General features: G+C 40.2%; 1 protein-coding gene across 2 annotated transcripts in view; it reads right to left on the reverse strand.

The window, feature by feature from the left end:
* Positions 1 to 1,198: 1,198 nt before the first annotated feature.
* Positions 1,199 to 16,826, reverse strand: part of PABIR2 (PABIR family member 2) — an 80,394-nt gene continuing 64,766 nt past the window's right edge. For both annotated transcript variants that reach the window (XM_082681634.1, XM_082681631.1), the window contains one exon: positions 1,199 to 1,796. In XM_082681634.1, coding sequence (XP_082537760.1) covers positions 1,736 to 1,796 — 61 coding nt within the window. In that variant the 3' untranslated portion in view covers positions 1,199 to 1,735. The remainder of the gene's footprint in view (positions 1,797 to 16,826) is intronic.

Here is a 16,826-nt window from a genome sequence, read left to right on the forward strand (position 1 = left end):
CCTCACTAGTATTCATGGAAATTAAGAAAAAGGAGACATGATTTTTACTTGTCGGATTGGCAAAAATTAAAACTCAAGAATTGTCAATGGTATGGTGTCGTGGGACCACATAGACTGGTGTCTGTTATTTGGTACAGACACTTTGGAAAGTAATCTGCCAAGACCCAGAAAAACTAAAAGTGTGTGTACTCTTTAACTCGGCAATCTCACTCTACTATCTAAAATGTACATACTCTGGAGAATTTGCCACCTAGTGTACAAAGACACATGGACACCTGTGTTCACTGCAAGTTGTTTTTAATAGTAAAAAAAAAAAAAGGAAACAACATAAATATCCATCAATTGGGGAATGAATAAATGAAATGTGTCAGGGTTGTACTATAGGTTACGGTTCAGCAGTGAAAACAAACTAGATCATTATGCACCCACGTGGATTGATCTCAAGAACATAATGCTGAATTTTCAAAGTACATACAAAACCATATAGTGTATTATTTACATCCTGGAAGAAAATGTATCAAATTAAGGAAAATGGATGGACTAGAAGTGGGAGATTAAGGGAACTTCAACTTCGCCTGTAGTTTATTTTAAAAAATAAGCTATTTTAAAAATCTGTTCTATTAAACTATTCTATTTTTTTTAATGGAAGACAAAGTAAATATAGTACTGTATTTCCACTCTGCGTGGCAAGTACACAAGTGTTTGCTATATTCCTCTCTATACTGTCCTGCATTTTTAAAGTTCTCAAGATAAATGAAAGATGTGGTGTCAGATGGTTCTGATAAATAGTTTGAGGAACCACCCTATTAAGGACCCAGTAACTTTATACGTTAACCTTCCCAGGGACATTTTCACTTTTAAAGAAGGCTGCAGTGTTTAATCCAAAGGCAGAGGCACTGTGGTGTTTGCTGTCACTTCTGAATTGTGGGTTACTAAGTTTTGCAGGCAAAACTTCAAAGGGTATGATTTTCCTCCTATGTGCTAGTCCTGCAATTTGGATGAGTTGCCACCACTTTGACAGAATGATAGGTTTCCCTTAAGTTGGACAGCTCAGAGAGAGGGAACAGAGCACATTTCCCCACTTAATTATGCTTTCACTCTTTATCAATAAACCTTCATTTAAAACAACTCCACAGAAAATAAAATTTAGAGTAGGATTTATTGAAACACAGACACCTAGGTGCAAATAAATCCCGTCAACTTTTATTAAGCATTTGTTCTGTCTTGTTCACCAACCTTGAGTAGATTGAACACAATTTAAAGATTTCTTGGCTTGTCTGCAGAGTATCAAGACCTGTCCGTGGCTCTGAGACGCCTACTCCCTTCACCCCAATCAACTCAACCAGTTGTTTAAACTGCTCGAATCTTTCTTCAGCCACAGTTTTGAAGTGAGAGTCTTTTTATTGCTTTGGGCATGTTCCTTCTCCTCGCCAGTGCTCAGAATTTTAACTATGTAACTATTCAATTTCTCTCTGTGTCCTTACATGGGGGAGAAACGGGGATTTCTGTTCCACACAGCTTGGCAAAGGCTAGCAGGGAGTGAGAGATTACAGCCAGATGTACATCTGCATGTCAGCAGCAAGAAGGTCTGGGATGGTGCTTTTTCAATCAGAAGGGAGTCATTTTCCCCCTCAAAGGAGAGGGCCTCCTCCCTCTTATCAGATATTTGGCTGCTAGCTGCTCACTGATTAATTACTGAGGTTGCATCTCCACACAACTGGTCTTCTTAACAATTCTAGCAGGCTTCCAGTTCATTCCTGAATGTGCTTCTTATTTTTTTAAAGTATCCTCCTTTCCTAAAGCATACATTTGAAAAAAAAGAAAAGAAAAAGAAAAACAGTTAAAAGAACAAAGCATAGATTTTAAACAAATAAAGTAATTCTACCACAATTTCTAATATTAGAAAATCAAGCACCAGTGGGAGAGTAGTTTCAGGGGCAGGGAAACATTTTGGGTACCCTTCAAATCAGAACGCCAAGCCAATCACTTATTCTATTTGCATGTGAGGTATTATTCCATCTATCTTTTGGTTAATTCCAGAAATCCAGTTTATATTGGAAAGGTAAGGCAACACAGGCATCCCTTTTCTGTACCCCCCGCAGCCTGCCACACGCCCAGTAGAGATAGCATATCAAGTTCATTATTAGTAAGTTCCTTTTCTAGTTTGACTCTTTACTGAGAATTTCCATCTGTTTTCCAAGACAGATATATGAGGTGCACAATACAATCACTCCATGAAACCTAGCCTGGAAACTGCCTCTTGGGTCACATTCTCATTTCTAAGGCGCTCAACATGCAATGCAGCCAGTATTAGGAGCAGTTGATTGTGAGAAGTATAATTATGGCTTCTCCAAGACAGGCTAAAGTCACAAGTATGGGCTGACAGTCCCTACGTTAACTAAGATCCCATCTCTGTATCTGGGGAAAGACTGGAGCTTGATAAATGAGCAGTAGCTCTGTGATGTCAACGACAATTAGCTCTGCAAAATTTGGGAGCAATCCAGTCGAAAATGTGTTTATTCAAGCTCTGAAAAGCTGCACCTACCCATCGGACCTCCCCAGGTTCATCTCTCTCTACTCCCCCACGTAACACACACCTTGTGGGCCACTCCAACAATTCTAAACTGTGATACAACTGACAGATGATGTTCATAAGCGTGACACACTCCCGTGGGTGAACTCGGGGAATATATGATTCTCGGCATGCTGGCTGGTAATTAGACCCTTTTCTCTACCTCTCATTTTAAAACATACTGAAATGCAAGCAAGTGAGAGTGACGCTGCTATTATAAGGAGAACCTTGAATCCATTCCAACTTATAACTAAAGTAAATTTTGGTACGTTCACTATTATCAGTAACAAATTATTGATGTCACACTTTACAGCCAATCATGACACATCAACTGTGGTTGACAGTGGCTATCCTTATCATATCGGTGACTGCCACGCTCTCTCATGTCTCTGCAGATGCTTTTCCCTCTGCTGTAAACGGTCCTAAACCCCACATGGTAAATCCACAAAACAAGTTTGTTGATTGACTGAAGGAATGAATGAATGAAGTGCTTGCAACCTCAGATAAGCCTCCCACTGCGTTTATAATGTTCACACATTGGGCCGCAGCCATGCATCAATGAAAAATAATATTCTGTTACAAATAGGAAAGTCAACTGTGATTATGGGCAATTTTCTTAACCAGAAAGCATTGAGTAGTAAGATGCTTTGCAGCTGTACATTTTTATTAAGGGCTGTTTAAATAAACATAAAACATGTTTGCCAGGAGAGGGTAAAAAGACAGATGCAAATTTCAGTCAGAAAATAGGTACATTCATTATTTCTTGCATTTGCCTTAAAATGTGCCCCTAAAACAGCAATTATCCTTGGATGTCATTTTTGAACAGCGACAGGGACCAGAAAGAGTGACTTAATTTGGGCAGGAGTTTGCTGGGACATAATATGGCTACTGTGCCTGGAGTCTTCCTTGGTCATAAAAGCAGTAAGGAAGTATGACATAACGGTGTGATGGTGAATCACAGCCCAAGCCATTTTGGTTGGCAGAATTTGAAAGACAAACATTACTTCAGGAGCAGAGAAGACGTGCCTAATTCCCTCCGTGCCTGGGCTGGGATCTCTTCAGCTTGTGCCGGTCCTGGACTTAGGTGTGTCCACATGGACAGGGGCCATGGGTGCAGGGGCCAGTATGGTCCAGCCAGGAGGTAGGTCTGCTAGGGATGTGAGGACTGGAAGGCCTGCCTCCAGATCCTCCCCTCCAGGGAAACCAGGCAGCCCAACTGAAGGAGAAGGGCATCCTTACGGTGCCCTGTGGAGCTGGAGGGAGCGGGATTGCAGGAAGAGGAGAGGCTGGTCCCAGCCACTCTGCCTTGGAAATGATGGGCAGTTGAGCTGATTGCATTCGTGAATCTCTGCCATTTTTACCTCAGGCCAGCCCAAGGCACCTCCTCCTTCCCTTCTAAGGTCTCCCCTTCTGGTTGCAGCTGTGGTCCAAAGGGGCTTTGGTGCTCACCATAGATGACCATAGCCTTGGGATGGAGCCTTCTTTCCTAGTTTGCTGCATTTTCAGAGCTCAGAAACCTCTATTCTCTTGTATCTTTTGTTTTACACTGACAGCCCCAGGCCATCGTCCTCTCCTACTTCTGTTTTCTCTGTCTCTGCCCCTTTATGGAAATCAGCCGCCCTCTCATAGTAGGGTAGAACATAGTAGAATCCCAGCAAGGCTTTCACTGGAGCACTCATCTATTTACCAGGGCTCTTCCCCGCTCTCATTCCTCACGCATACACCCATAACCCCATCAATTCTCCAACTTTAATTTCAAAACAAATTGTGGTAACAGAACCCTAACATAAAGTTTACCATTTTAAGTGTACAGTTCAGTGGCATCATGTACATTCACATTGTTGTGCAACCATCCATCTCCAGAACTCTTTTCATCTTCCAGACCGAAACTCTTTACACATTAAACAACTTCCCTTCTCCCCCTACCTCAAGTCCCTAGCAACTACCATCTTACTTTCTGTTTCAGTGAATTTGATTACTGCAGGTCCCTCCTGTAAGTGGAATCATAGAGTATTTGTCTTTTTGTGACTGGCTCATTTCACTTAGCATAATGTTTTCAAGGTCCATCCATGTTCTAGCGTGTGTCAGAATTTCCTTCCTTTTTAAGGCTAAGTAGTGTTCTATTGTATGTGTATACTATTGATACATTTTGTTTATCCACTCATCCGTCAATGAACACTTGGGTTGTTTCCACCCTTCCAAACATTCCTCTGAACTGTGGAAACACTAGGAATGAACATCAAAAGTGCTGAAGCTTTCAGATGTCCCATCCTCTGTTCTCCGGAATCTTCATCTTGATCATCACAGCCCTCTCCTATTGATCATGCAGATGGGTTCCTAAGTGCCTGACAGACTTTATCATGTTCAATATCCACAACGATGAAGTGAGGCAGGTGTTGCTCCCATTTTAGAGGGTGATTCTGAGACTAAGAGAAGCTAAGCTAAGCTAAGCTAGCAACTTGGCTCAGGTCAAAGAGTTAATAAGTAGCAGAGCTAGGATCTGAAAGCCCCACTCAGAACCGCCCCCTCTGGTGCTTACTCAAGGCCCAGGGGCCCTCTGCCACCAGTTGCTACTCCCTTCTGTTTGGTTTGGGGTCGTGTTGGTTTGTTGTTTTTTTTTCCCCCAGAGAGTTTTTCTTTCTTTTTTTTTTAATTGAAGTATAGTTGATTTACAATGTTTTGTTAGTTTCTGGTGTACAGCAGTGTTATACACATATATGTGTGTGTGTGTACGTATATTTTCTTTCTCATATTCTTTTCCATCACGGTCTATTAAAGGATTATTGAATATAGTTCCCTGCGCTATCCAGTAGGACCTTGTTGTTTGCCTGTTTTATATATAGTAGTTCGTATCTGCTAATCCCAAACTCCTAATTTATTGTGTTGATTTTTGAGAGGAGTAGAGCTGATTCTACGCACTAACAGACCATTGACCACATGTACCTGGAAGGGCCTTTTGAGTCCTCAAATCCTGACCACCACCGCTACCACCCTATCTGTCTCTCTCTCTGTCTCGGCACGTGCACACACACAGTTCTGAAATCATTCTGATGTGGGGCTGCCAAGACTTCTCTATTGCTGTTTAAACCAGTCAGCGAGCTTTATGGAGATGCCAGGATTTAGAGGACTGGCCTAGAAGACTAGGAACTCGATTCATGTTCTTGGACCTACAACTCTTCCACAAGCTATCTGTTTCATTTCTTCTCCTGAGGCGCTCTGTCCTTATCTACCTTGAATGGATTAAGTAAAGAGGTGCCCAGCATTTTTAAATGCTAGAGGAATTAGGCTTGAGGCTGTTGGCAGATGCTTACCTGTTAGTGTAGGTATGTCTTAGATACCTGAGTGACACCAGGCTCCTCTAAGGAGAAAAAGGCCCCAGGGATTTTGTGGCTGAGACTGGGATACGTGTGTGGGGAGGGGGTACCCCATGGGGGTGAGAAAAGGCCCAGTGGGGTAGGAGTGTTGCAACCATCAAACACGAACTCCACTGCCTCACTTTTGCCAGGAGCTGACACAGTCCACGCTCTCTCTGACACTACCACAAGGACTGGCCAGAGTGGCTGTGCACATGCCGGGACCCTGGGCAGCAGCAGGCCCAGCTGGGTAAACAGAAGTGCAGGAGCAAAACAAGTCAATAAATCATGGCCTGGCTGTAGCCTACCCTAGTCCCCTCCTCCCCCTTCCTTTTCAGCTCACCCGGGTCTCCATATGAAGCACATGGGCCCTGGTGTCCTTTGATCTATCTCCTTTCCCTTTACAAGGGAGAAATGTATCTATAGGAGGGGTGAGCTCAGCCCCACCTGTGACCCACTGCCAGAGTTCCTTGCAAGGAGCCACAAGCATCACACATTCAGCTGCTAATAGCAAAAAAGGGTGAGCAGACATGGAAACATAAGGTTGGCCTACGGTTAGGGGGCCCTGGGTGGTTGACCTTCACAGAGTTGTGGAGACTAATGGGGCATGTTCTCCACTTCAAGCACTGGCACGTGGGCCACAGCCTGCCTACACTAAGCCCATAGGATGCTGCTAAGGACCCGAGCTGAGCTCAAACTCTACCTTCCTTTGCCTCACAGCTTGAGGTTTTTATACGCTGCCCGTGCTCGAGTTTGGAGTGCTCACCTTTTTGAGATCCCTCATCCTGCTAGCAAATAGATATACCCTCCATTGTATGTCATTGATCCCCAGAAGACTTCTTCCTTCTGGAGGCCCACAGTGTCATGATCCGCTGGATGACCTTCTGACTGCTGTATCTCTAGTGCCTAAAATAGTGCTAACACATAATTGGTGCTGATTAAATACTTGTTGAGTGAATGAATGAATTGACATAGTGTAATGGTTAAGAGGTAGTCTCTGGAGTCAGACAGACCAGAATTCCAGCCCAGGTTCTCCAGTTTGACCTTGGGAAAGATAACGTACCCTCCCTTGGCCTTGGTTTCCTTGTCTGTAAGATAGTAACAGTATTGTAACAAGACTATTCACTACTATTATTATTTTGTATACCAACTGCAGGCAACTGGTCCAGATTACCAGGGGTGCTGAATTGAAGGTTCTATGGTCTCATCCTGATTCGATAGAAGAGAGTGCTCTAAAGCCTGCTATGGTGAAGATGAGGGAAGTGAGAGCTTACTTGCAGGAAATTTGCCTTCTCTGGTTTGGCTGGCCAAGCCCCAGCTATCTGGAGTAGTCTTCAGGGAGAAGTATATTACATACATACGACAGGTAGCTTTTATCAACCATGCAGGAAAAACATTTATGCCTTCAGTGGGGGCTCTCCCCCAGAGTGAGGGCAAGGGATGAGGGTAGGTCTGCCTACTAAAATTCTGAAATCATTCAAATAGCTCATTACTTGCCCAAGAGCTGGAAATAGCATTCAGACTCTTCATCAAAGAGCTCCCTATTCGGAGTCCGCCATCAACAGAGAAGCAGACCCTCAATGGGAAGTCATTTCCCTATTCCTGAGTGGAATCTTTGGCTCTATAAGCAGAATGGCTGCCTTACCATGTGCTTGAGTTTGTCAAATGTCACACACTATATTTCAAACATGTGAGTTGACATCATGTGAGCCATATTGCACTCATTTCCAACCCTATTTGAACTTCAAAGGAGATGTCAGCCTCATTGGCCCCACCTAAATGTGTGGTACTTTTGATCAACTGGTACCTGATGGCCAAGAAGACTTAGAGGCCCACGTGTAATTAGAAAGGGAATTTTTGACTAAAGGTAAATGAACCCAAGTCTTGGAAAGTTTGAGTTCAGCTGGAAACACAAAGCACATGAGGTCAGAGTAAGTCTTAAATTCTCTATCTGAAAACACTCAAATGACATCAACTTGAGTCTGGGAGTATCCTTGGGGTCTGGAGAAGTGTAAGCCAGGAAGCCTCCCTGGAGAAAAAAATCTTCCCCACCTCCAAGTCTCTCCAGGGACTTTTAGCTCTCAACAAAGCTGTAGGGTGGGCTGGGCTATGAGGGGCACTGTAAGGGTGGGAGTAAACTTTTACTCCCACTCCCTGAGCCTGCTTCACCAAATGATGAACTTGCCTGTGTGCATTACTTGAAAATTACATAAACAGCACCGTGATCTCCAGAAATACCTCCTTGTTGGCCTCCAGCAAGTCCCCTTTTTTACAACTTTGGGGCTTGACATTCCTCATGCTCAGGGAATTTGGACAGACTTTAGGGAGACCTTAGCAAACAAGAACATGTGGTTCAAGCAAATGGATGCCATCTGGCCAGTTAGCAAGGGTTATAGGCAAGGGACACCCAAAAGGGAAGCAGTTTTGAGAGTAGTCTGAGGGCGAAGGCCCCAGCTGAGGAGAAGAGACCTCAGAGATATTGTCCTGGGATCTGGCTACTTGAGGCAACTTGGGGCTGAGCACAGCAACAGAAAGGGGAGACTAGAGGGCAAGGAAGATAAATGGAAAGGCTTCCTTCCAAAGTCCTCCTTCTCCATCAGACAGAAGAGAGACAAAGCTGAAAAAATGCTCTCTTCCTTTCCTCTGCTCACCTCCCTCTCTTGCCAAATGAAGGGGGTACAAAGGGGCCTGTGAATAACTGTGTTTTACAGAAAGGCTAGGACCCCTTTTTTACTGATAAAGAATTTGAATTAGTCATTCTCTAAATAGAAAGGATTTCACCCAAGTTATTTGCACTTCACACCTGGGCAAAAACTGCAGACAATATCCATTACGAATATAGATAAAAAAAAAAACCCTCAACAAAATTCAGAACAGGTAGATCCATAGAGACAGAAATTACATAAGTGGTTGACAAGGGCTAGGGAGAGGGGAGAATGAGGAGTGACTGCTTAATGTGTATGGGGTTTCCTTTTGAGGTGATGAAAATGCTCTGAAACTAAATAGTGATGATGACTGCACAATACTGTGAATGTACTAAATGCCAGTGAGTTGGACACTTTGAAATGGTTGAAATGGTGAATTTTATGTAAAGGTGTGTTTTACCACAATAATGAAAAATCCTTAACAAAATACCAGCAATTATTGGTATATGAATTACATGAATTCAACAACATATAAAAAGGATTACATACAATGACCATGTGGGATTTTTCCCATGAATTCAAGGTTGGTTCAAAATATGAAAATCAATCGATGTAATACACCATATTAATAGAACAAAGGACAAAATCCACATCTCAGTAGATGCAGGACAAGCATTTCACACAATCCAATGTCCTTTCATGATAAAAACATTCATAAAACTAGAAATAGAAAGTAATTTCCTCAATCTGACAAAGGACATCTATGAAAAACCCACAGCTAACATCAGATTTAATGGTGTAAAACTGAAAGCCTTCTCCCTAAGATCAGGAACAAGACAAGGATATCTACTCTTACCACTTCTATTCAACATTGTACTAGAGATTCTAGTCAGGCCAGTTAGGCAAGAGAAAGAAATAAACGGCATACATATTGGAAAGGAAGAAGTAAAAATATCCCTATTCACAGATAATATAATTTTGTATGCAGAAAATCCTAAAGAATCTACAAAAACAACCATATTAGAGCTAGTAACATGTTCAACAAAGTTGCAGGATACAAGATCAATATACAAAAATCAATTGTACTACTATACAATACTATTATTACTAACAATAGACAAATTGAAAATCAAACAACAATTCCATTTGCAATAAAAAAATAATTAGGAATAAATTTAACAAAGGAAGTGTAAGAGTTGTGTACTGAAAACTATAAAACATCACTGAATGAAATAAAAGAAGCAATAAATAAATGAAAAGACATTCCTTGTTCATGGATTAGAAGACATAATATTGTTACAATGGCAATACCCCCCAAAACAGTCTACAGATTCAATGAAATCCCTAAAAAAAAGTCCCAGCTGGCTTTTCTTGCAGAAATTGACATGATGATCCTAAAATTCATATGGAAATGGCAAGAGACCCAGAGCTAAAACTATAAAAACTAAAACTAAAACTCTTAGAAGAAAACATAGTTATAAATCTTCATGATGTTGAATTAGGTAATGGATCTCTAAATAGGACACCAAAAGCACAAGTGACAAAAGAAAAAAAAACTAGAGACACAAAATTTTCGTGGACTACACGAAAATTTAAAACTTTTGTACTGCAAATTATACCATTCAGAAAGTGAAAAGACAACATGCAGAATGGGAGAAAATATTTGCAAATCATATATTTGATAAGGGACTTGTATCTAGAATATATATAGACCTCTTACAACTTAATAATAAAAGGACATATAATCCAATTAAAAGTGGGCAAAGATCTGAATAGACATATTTCTCTAAAGAGGATATACAAATGGCCAATAAGTCCATGAAAAATGCTCAAAATCATTTAGCCATCAAGGAAATCCAAATCAAAACCATGAAGAGATACCACTTTACATCCACTAGGATGGCTATAATCAAAAAGACAGATTTTGCCAACAAGTATTGGCAAGGATGTGGAGAAATTGGAATGCTCATACGCTCTTGGTGGGAATGGAAAATGGTGCAGCCACTTTGGAAAACAGTCTGGCACTTCCTTAAAAGGTTAAACATAGAGTTATCATAAGACCCCAAAATTCCACTCCTAGGTATATATACCCAAGAGAAATGAAAACATATGTCCACTCAAAAACTTGCATACAAATGTTCATAACAGCACTATTCACAATGACCAAAAGTGGAAACAACTCAAATGTTCATCAACTGATGAATGGATAAAGAAAATGAGGTACATCCATACTATGGAATAGTATTCAGCCATAAAAACAATGAACCTTGAAAACACTGAGAAAAAGCGAAAAAAAAAGACCCCCCAAAAGGCCACATATTACACTATTGCATTTATATGAAATGCCCAGAATAGGAAAATCCATAGAAACAGAAAGATTAGTGGTTGCCAAGGGCTGGGGGGAAGGGAAATGGGAAGTGACTGCTAATGTGTAAGGAATTTCTTTTTGGTGTGATGAAACTCTTCTGGAATTGGATAGTGGTAATGGTTGCGCCATGTTTAAAATATACTAAAACCACTGAATTTTATAGTTTAAAAGGGTGCATTTTATGTACGTGAATTATATTGCAATAAAAAATGGAAAAAAGTTGTTTTTGCTGGGAGATCACTCTGATATTTGGTATGGAACTCAAAGGAACTCATAGAATTATACGACAGTGTTATAATAAAATTTTTGAAGTCTCATCTTCTTATTTATATGAACAAGATTTCTCAGTCCTTATGTATATAAAGAAAATTAGAAATAGAATTGATGCTGAATAACTGTCTCTTTCTAGCAATATAGTAATATTTGTCCATGGATACCTGAAAAAAAGTCCCATCCATTTCACTGAGATGCATTTAAATAAAGATATGCTTTTTGGGCTTCCCTGCTGGCGCAGTGGTTAAGAATCCACCTGCCAATGCAGAGGACACGGGTTCAAGCCCTGGTCTGGGAGGATCCCACATGTCACGGAGCAACTAAGCCCGTGCGCTACAACTACTGAGCCTGCACTCTAGAGCCCATGAGCCACAACTACTGAGCCCACGAGCCTAGAGCCTGTGCTCCGCAGCAAGAGAAGCCACCACAATGAGAAGCCTGTACACTGCAACAAAGAGTAGCCCCCGCTCGCCGTAACTAGAGAAAGCCCACGTGCAGCAACAAAGACTCAGTGCATCCAAAAATAAAAATTAAAAAAAAATGCTTTTTGTAACTGTAATTATTTTCAAAACCTTTTAATATATTTATTTTGTTTTGATCATTTATGTACAGTAGTTATAATAATTTTAGTAGTGTTTTATGGATACAGGAAGTAAAAATTAATTTCACTTTATAAGTATATTTTTGTTACAGAGAAGTCTGATGTGGAAGCATTATATTTCACATATAAAAGTGTATTACCTTAAGATAAAATTCTCTGAGGGAAATGAACTAAAAATACAGATTCAAGGAATAAAATGTTAAATGTTTAAAATATTTATATGTTTTAAAATAAAATGATGGTGGGTAAAAATCACTTCAGTATTTGGTATTTAGAATACATTTAAAAGAGTGAAGTAACAGTATTATTTAAAATGCTGATATTTATAATAGATTGGAAATAACATGTTTGCAATTATTTACACTTATGATTTTAAAATTATGTGATAAAAATGTGCAAGGGGACACTGTTATTAAAGGTCAGGAAACACTGAGAATGGCACAAATCATTTATGTGGTATTCTTGTCGAAAATATATAACCTCGATCTAATCATGAGAAAAAAATCAGACAACCCCAAATCGAGGGGCGTTCTACAAAGTAGCTGGCCAGTATCTTAAAAAGCATCAAGGTCATGAAAGACAGAACTGTTACAGATTGGAGGAGACTAAGGAGACATGACTTCTGAATGCTATGTGGGATCCTGAAACAGAAAAAAAAATCAGTGGAAAGACTGGGGAAATCAGAACAAACTCTGATGTTTAGTGTAATGGACTGAATGTCTGTGTCCCCCCTCCCCCAAATTCATATGTTGAAATCCTAATCCTCAATATGATGGTATTTGGAGGTGGGGCCTTTGGGAGGTGATTAGGTCATGGGGGTGGAGCCCTCATGAATGGGATTAGTGCCCTTATAAAAGAGTCCCCAGAGAGCTCCCTTGCCCCTTCCACCATGGGAGAACACAGAGAGAAGATGGCAGTTTGCAACCCAGAGGAGGACTCACCAGAACCCAACCATGCGGGCACCCATTTATCAGGTCTCCAGCCTCCAGAACTGTGAAAAATAAATTTCTGTTGTTTATAAGCCACCCAGTCTACAGTACTTTATTACAGCAACCTGAGTGGACTAAAACATTTAGTTAGTATTATTGTACCAAAGTTAATTTCCTGGTTTTGATCACTGTATTATGGTTAAGTCAGTTGACATTAAGGAAAACTGGATGAAGGGTACACGGGAACTCTCTGTACTATTTTTTTTGTCAACTTTCATGTAAATCTAAAATTACTTCGAAATAAAAATTTAAAAATCTCAGGGGATTCTCAGGCAAAAGCGTTTGAAGATTATTGAGTTACATGAGTCACAGTGTCCATAAGATAAAAGCAAACCAGTGTAGCTTTTCCTGGTTCTGAGACCTGAGAGAAACTTCTCCCCCAGTGCCCACGCACTGATATGATAAGGTCCTCAGCATCCTCTTGCAGGAAACTGTGACAAGTCAGCCTCATTTTTCTTTCTGTAGGACTGCATTGTGTACTGAAAGGATACGTACATCCTTCTCAAGTGCAATGTGCTCAATTTATTTTCTTTTCAAAAAAGTGTTTTTCCTGATTACAAAAGCAATATAAACTTCTAATAGAAATTTTAGAAAGCAAAGATAACTACAAAGAAGAAAATTAAAATGCCTACAATTGCACACCATGATGAGTATGTTGGGCTATTTCCTCCTTGTCTTTTTCCATGCATGTATACACAATTTGTTGTTTTCTTAAAAAAATTAAAATACTGATCATCCTGTTGTTATTGTAAACTACTTTTGTTTATGATTACAATATAAGACCATCTCTCCAAATCATGATATATTTTTTCTAACATTATTTATTTATGTGTGTATGTATGTATGTATTAAAGGTTATACACCACTTAGAGTTATCATGAAATATTTGCTATATTTCCCATGTTGTACAATATATCCTTGTAGCTTATTTTATACATAATAGTGTGTACCTCTTAATCCTCTACCCCTATATTGCTCTGTCTCCCTTCGCTCTCCCCACTGGTAACCACTAGTTTGTTCTCTATATCTATGAGTCTGTTTCTGTTTTGTTATATACATTCCTTTGTTTTATATTTTAGAGTCCATATATAAGTTATATCATACAGTATTTGTCTTTCTCTGTCTGACATTTCACTTAGCATCATGCCCTCCAAGATCATCCACGTTGCTGCAAATGGCATTATTTCATTCTTTTTCATGGCTGAGTAGTATTCCATTGTATGTATATGTGTGTATATATATATATATATATATACCACATCTTCTTTATCCAGTCATCTGTTGATGGACACTTAGGTTGCTTCCATATCTTGGCAATTGTAAATAATGCTGCTATGAACACTCAGATGCGTGAATCTCTTCCAAGTAGTAGTGTTTTTGTTTTTTTCAGATATATACCCAGGAGTTGAATTGCTGGGTCATATGGTAGTTCTATTTTCAGTATTTGAGAAAACTCCATACTATTTTCCACAGTGGCTGCACCAATTTACATTCCCACCAACAATATATGGGGGTTCCAGTTTCTCCACATCCTCGCCAACATTTGTTATTTGTGGTCTTTTTGATGACAGCCATTCTGACAGGTGTGAGGTGATATCTCATTGTGTTTTTAATTTGCATTTCCCTGATGATTAGCGATGTTGAGCATCTTTTTATGTGCCTGTTGGCCATCTGCATTTCCTGGAAAAATGTAAATGTCTATTCAGTTCTTCTGCCCATTTTTTAATTGGGTTATTTTTTTGATGTTGAGTTGTATCAACTGTTTATATATGTTGTCTCCAACATCATTTAAAATCATGAGATAAAATTCTGTTGTGTGGATGGTCCAAAATTGATGTTACTGGTCCCCCATTACTGGACCATGTGCTTGTCAACCATACAAAGGTAGGGACTCTGTCCCTGACAGAGTCTCTGCACTCGGGGTAGACACTTAGACCAGGACAGGTGGACCAACACATGATTTATGGCTATTAAATGCAAAAGAAGATGGGGTTTCTGCTTTACCAAAACATAAGCAGGCCTCAGAATATTGCTGTTTCTAGTGGATGGTGGTGGGCTGTGTATTATCTCCTTGCACTTCTGTTTAGAAAAAAGTTTTCAAGTATATCTCCAAATACCATGTATAATATGTGTAAAATATGTATAATTTTAATATATTTATTTATATATTTTATCAATGCATTTATATATAATATAATGCATTTATATATATTTATCAATGCATTATATATTTTATCAATGCATTTATACTTTGTAAGTATATTTCTAGTTTCCAAATTATATTAATGTACTATAAACTAATATAATAATTAAGGACATTCTATAACCTATACAAAAATAGAAAATTATTTATAAATTATGGGTATATTAATAATTTGTAAATTATAAACTAAGCTTAGTGTGTATGTTCTACATCATAAAGCATACATAGAAAATAGAAATTTAGGGAATTTCCTGGCAGTCCAGTGGTTAAACTTCACGCTTCCAATGCAGTGGGTGTGAGTTCAATCCCTGGTTGGGGAACTAAGATCCCACATCCTGCACTAAGACCCCACAGGCTGGTGTGGCCGAAAAAAAAAAGAAATTTAAAAGTGATTAAAAAACAGACAATGGAATTAGAAGTTCTAACATTTTCTTCCCACACCTCAATGTGCATACCCTACTCTGGAGATCAGTGAACGGGGAGATCTTCAACTTAATCCATTTCTTTGGAAAGAGAGGCAGCAAGTCACTTTTCATAACACCTTCAAATAGCTTCTGACAGAGTCTGCAGTCAGGAAGTCCATCTCAAACCCTCTTGGACCCCTCCAGGCATTTCAGATTGACTCCTGCAGAGGTCTGCTGATCTTGGTGCCACATGGCTCTTGGTTACATGGCTGGTGTGTTGTCTATTGACTTTAGATTGTTGGAGCTGGTAGGCAAGAGGCGGGTCATTAATCAGTCCAGCACTTAGCATGCTGTTAGCTTTCATTGTTACAGGCCACTGTGATTTGTAGACCAAACACTGGCCCTGGAGTCAGAACACATGGGTTTTAGTCCTTCCTCTGCTCCTTGCTTAGTTGTGTGACCTTGGCCAAGCCAATTTATCTCTCTGAAGGAAGTCACAGTGAGCCACAGGAGGCAGTGTCACCATGTAGAAGAGACAAGTCCTAGAATCAGGCAGACCTGGCTCAAATCTCAGCTCTGCCTCTTGGGTTCCATGCAGTTTGGGGCCAGCTGATCTTCTGTTGGCCTCCATGTTCTCATTTTTAATTGGGGAGGATAATAATAATACGTATCTCACAGGCTTGTGAAATTTTGTGAAAGTTACTAAGATAGTACTCAGTAAATGTGTGCTAAATCTGACTCATTTAAAGGTAAGCAAAGGGGCTTCCCTGGTGGCACAGTGGTTAAGAATCTGCCTGCCAATGCAGGGGACACGGGTTCGAGCCCTGGTCTGGGAAGATCCCACATGCTGCAGAGCAACTAAGCCCATGCGCCACAACTACTGAGCCTGCACTCTAGAGCCTGTGAGCGACAACTACTGAGCCCATGTGCCACAACTACTGAAGCCCACGTGCCTAGAGCCCGTGCTCCACAACAAGAGAAGCCACCGCAGTGAGAAGCCCACGCACACCGCAACGAAGAGTAGCCCCCGCTCACCACAACTAGAGAAAGCCCTCGCGCAGCAATGAAAACCCAACGCAGCCAAAAATAAAATAAATACAAAATAAATAAATTAAAAAAAATAAATAAAGGTAAGCAAAATTACCTTTTTGTCAGAGTCCTCCAAAATCATCTGTTCTAACACCCTGGCCCCACAAATGAGCATACTGAGGACAAGATCTGGGGAAGGGGGCATGTCCAAGGCCACCCCTGAGTTCCATCTCTTCTATACAGTTAGCAGACCTGGATTATCATTAGGGTGTTACCACTATCTCCAAGTGAATTCCCCTTAAACACCACTTTGCTTGTGATAGACATTTGATAGATATTTTTCTACATATGAGGAAAGAGAAGGGCAGAGCAGGGCAGGGAAGGGAAGG

Source organism: Grampus griseus, assembly GCF_964374135.1.
Source record: "Grampus griseus genome assembly, chromosome: X".
In the NCBI taxonomy this organism is placed as follows: domain Eukaryota; kingdom Metazoa; phylum Chordata; class Mammalia; order Artiodactyla; family Delphinidae; genus Grampus; species Grampus griseus.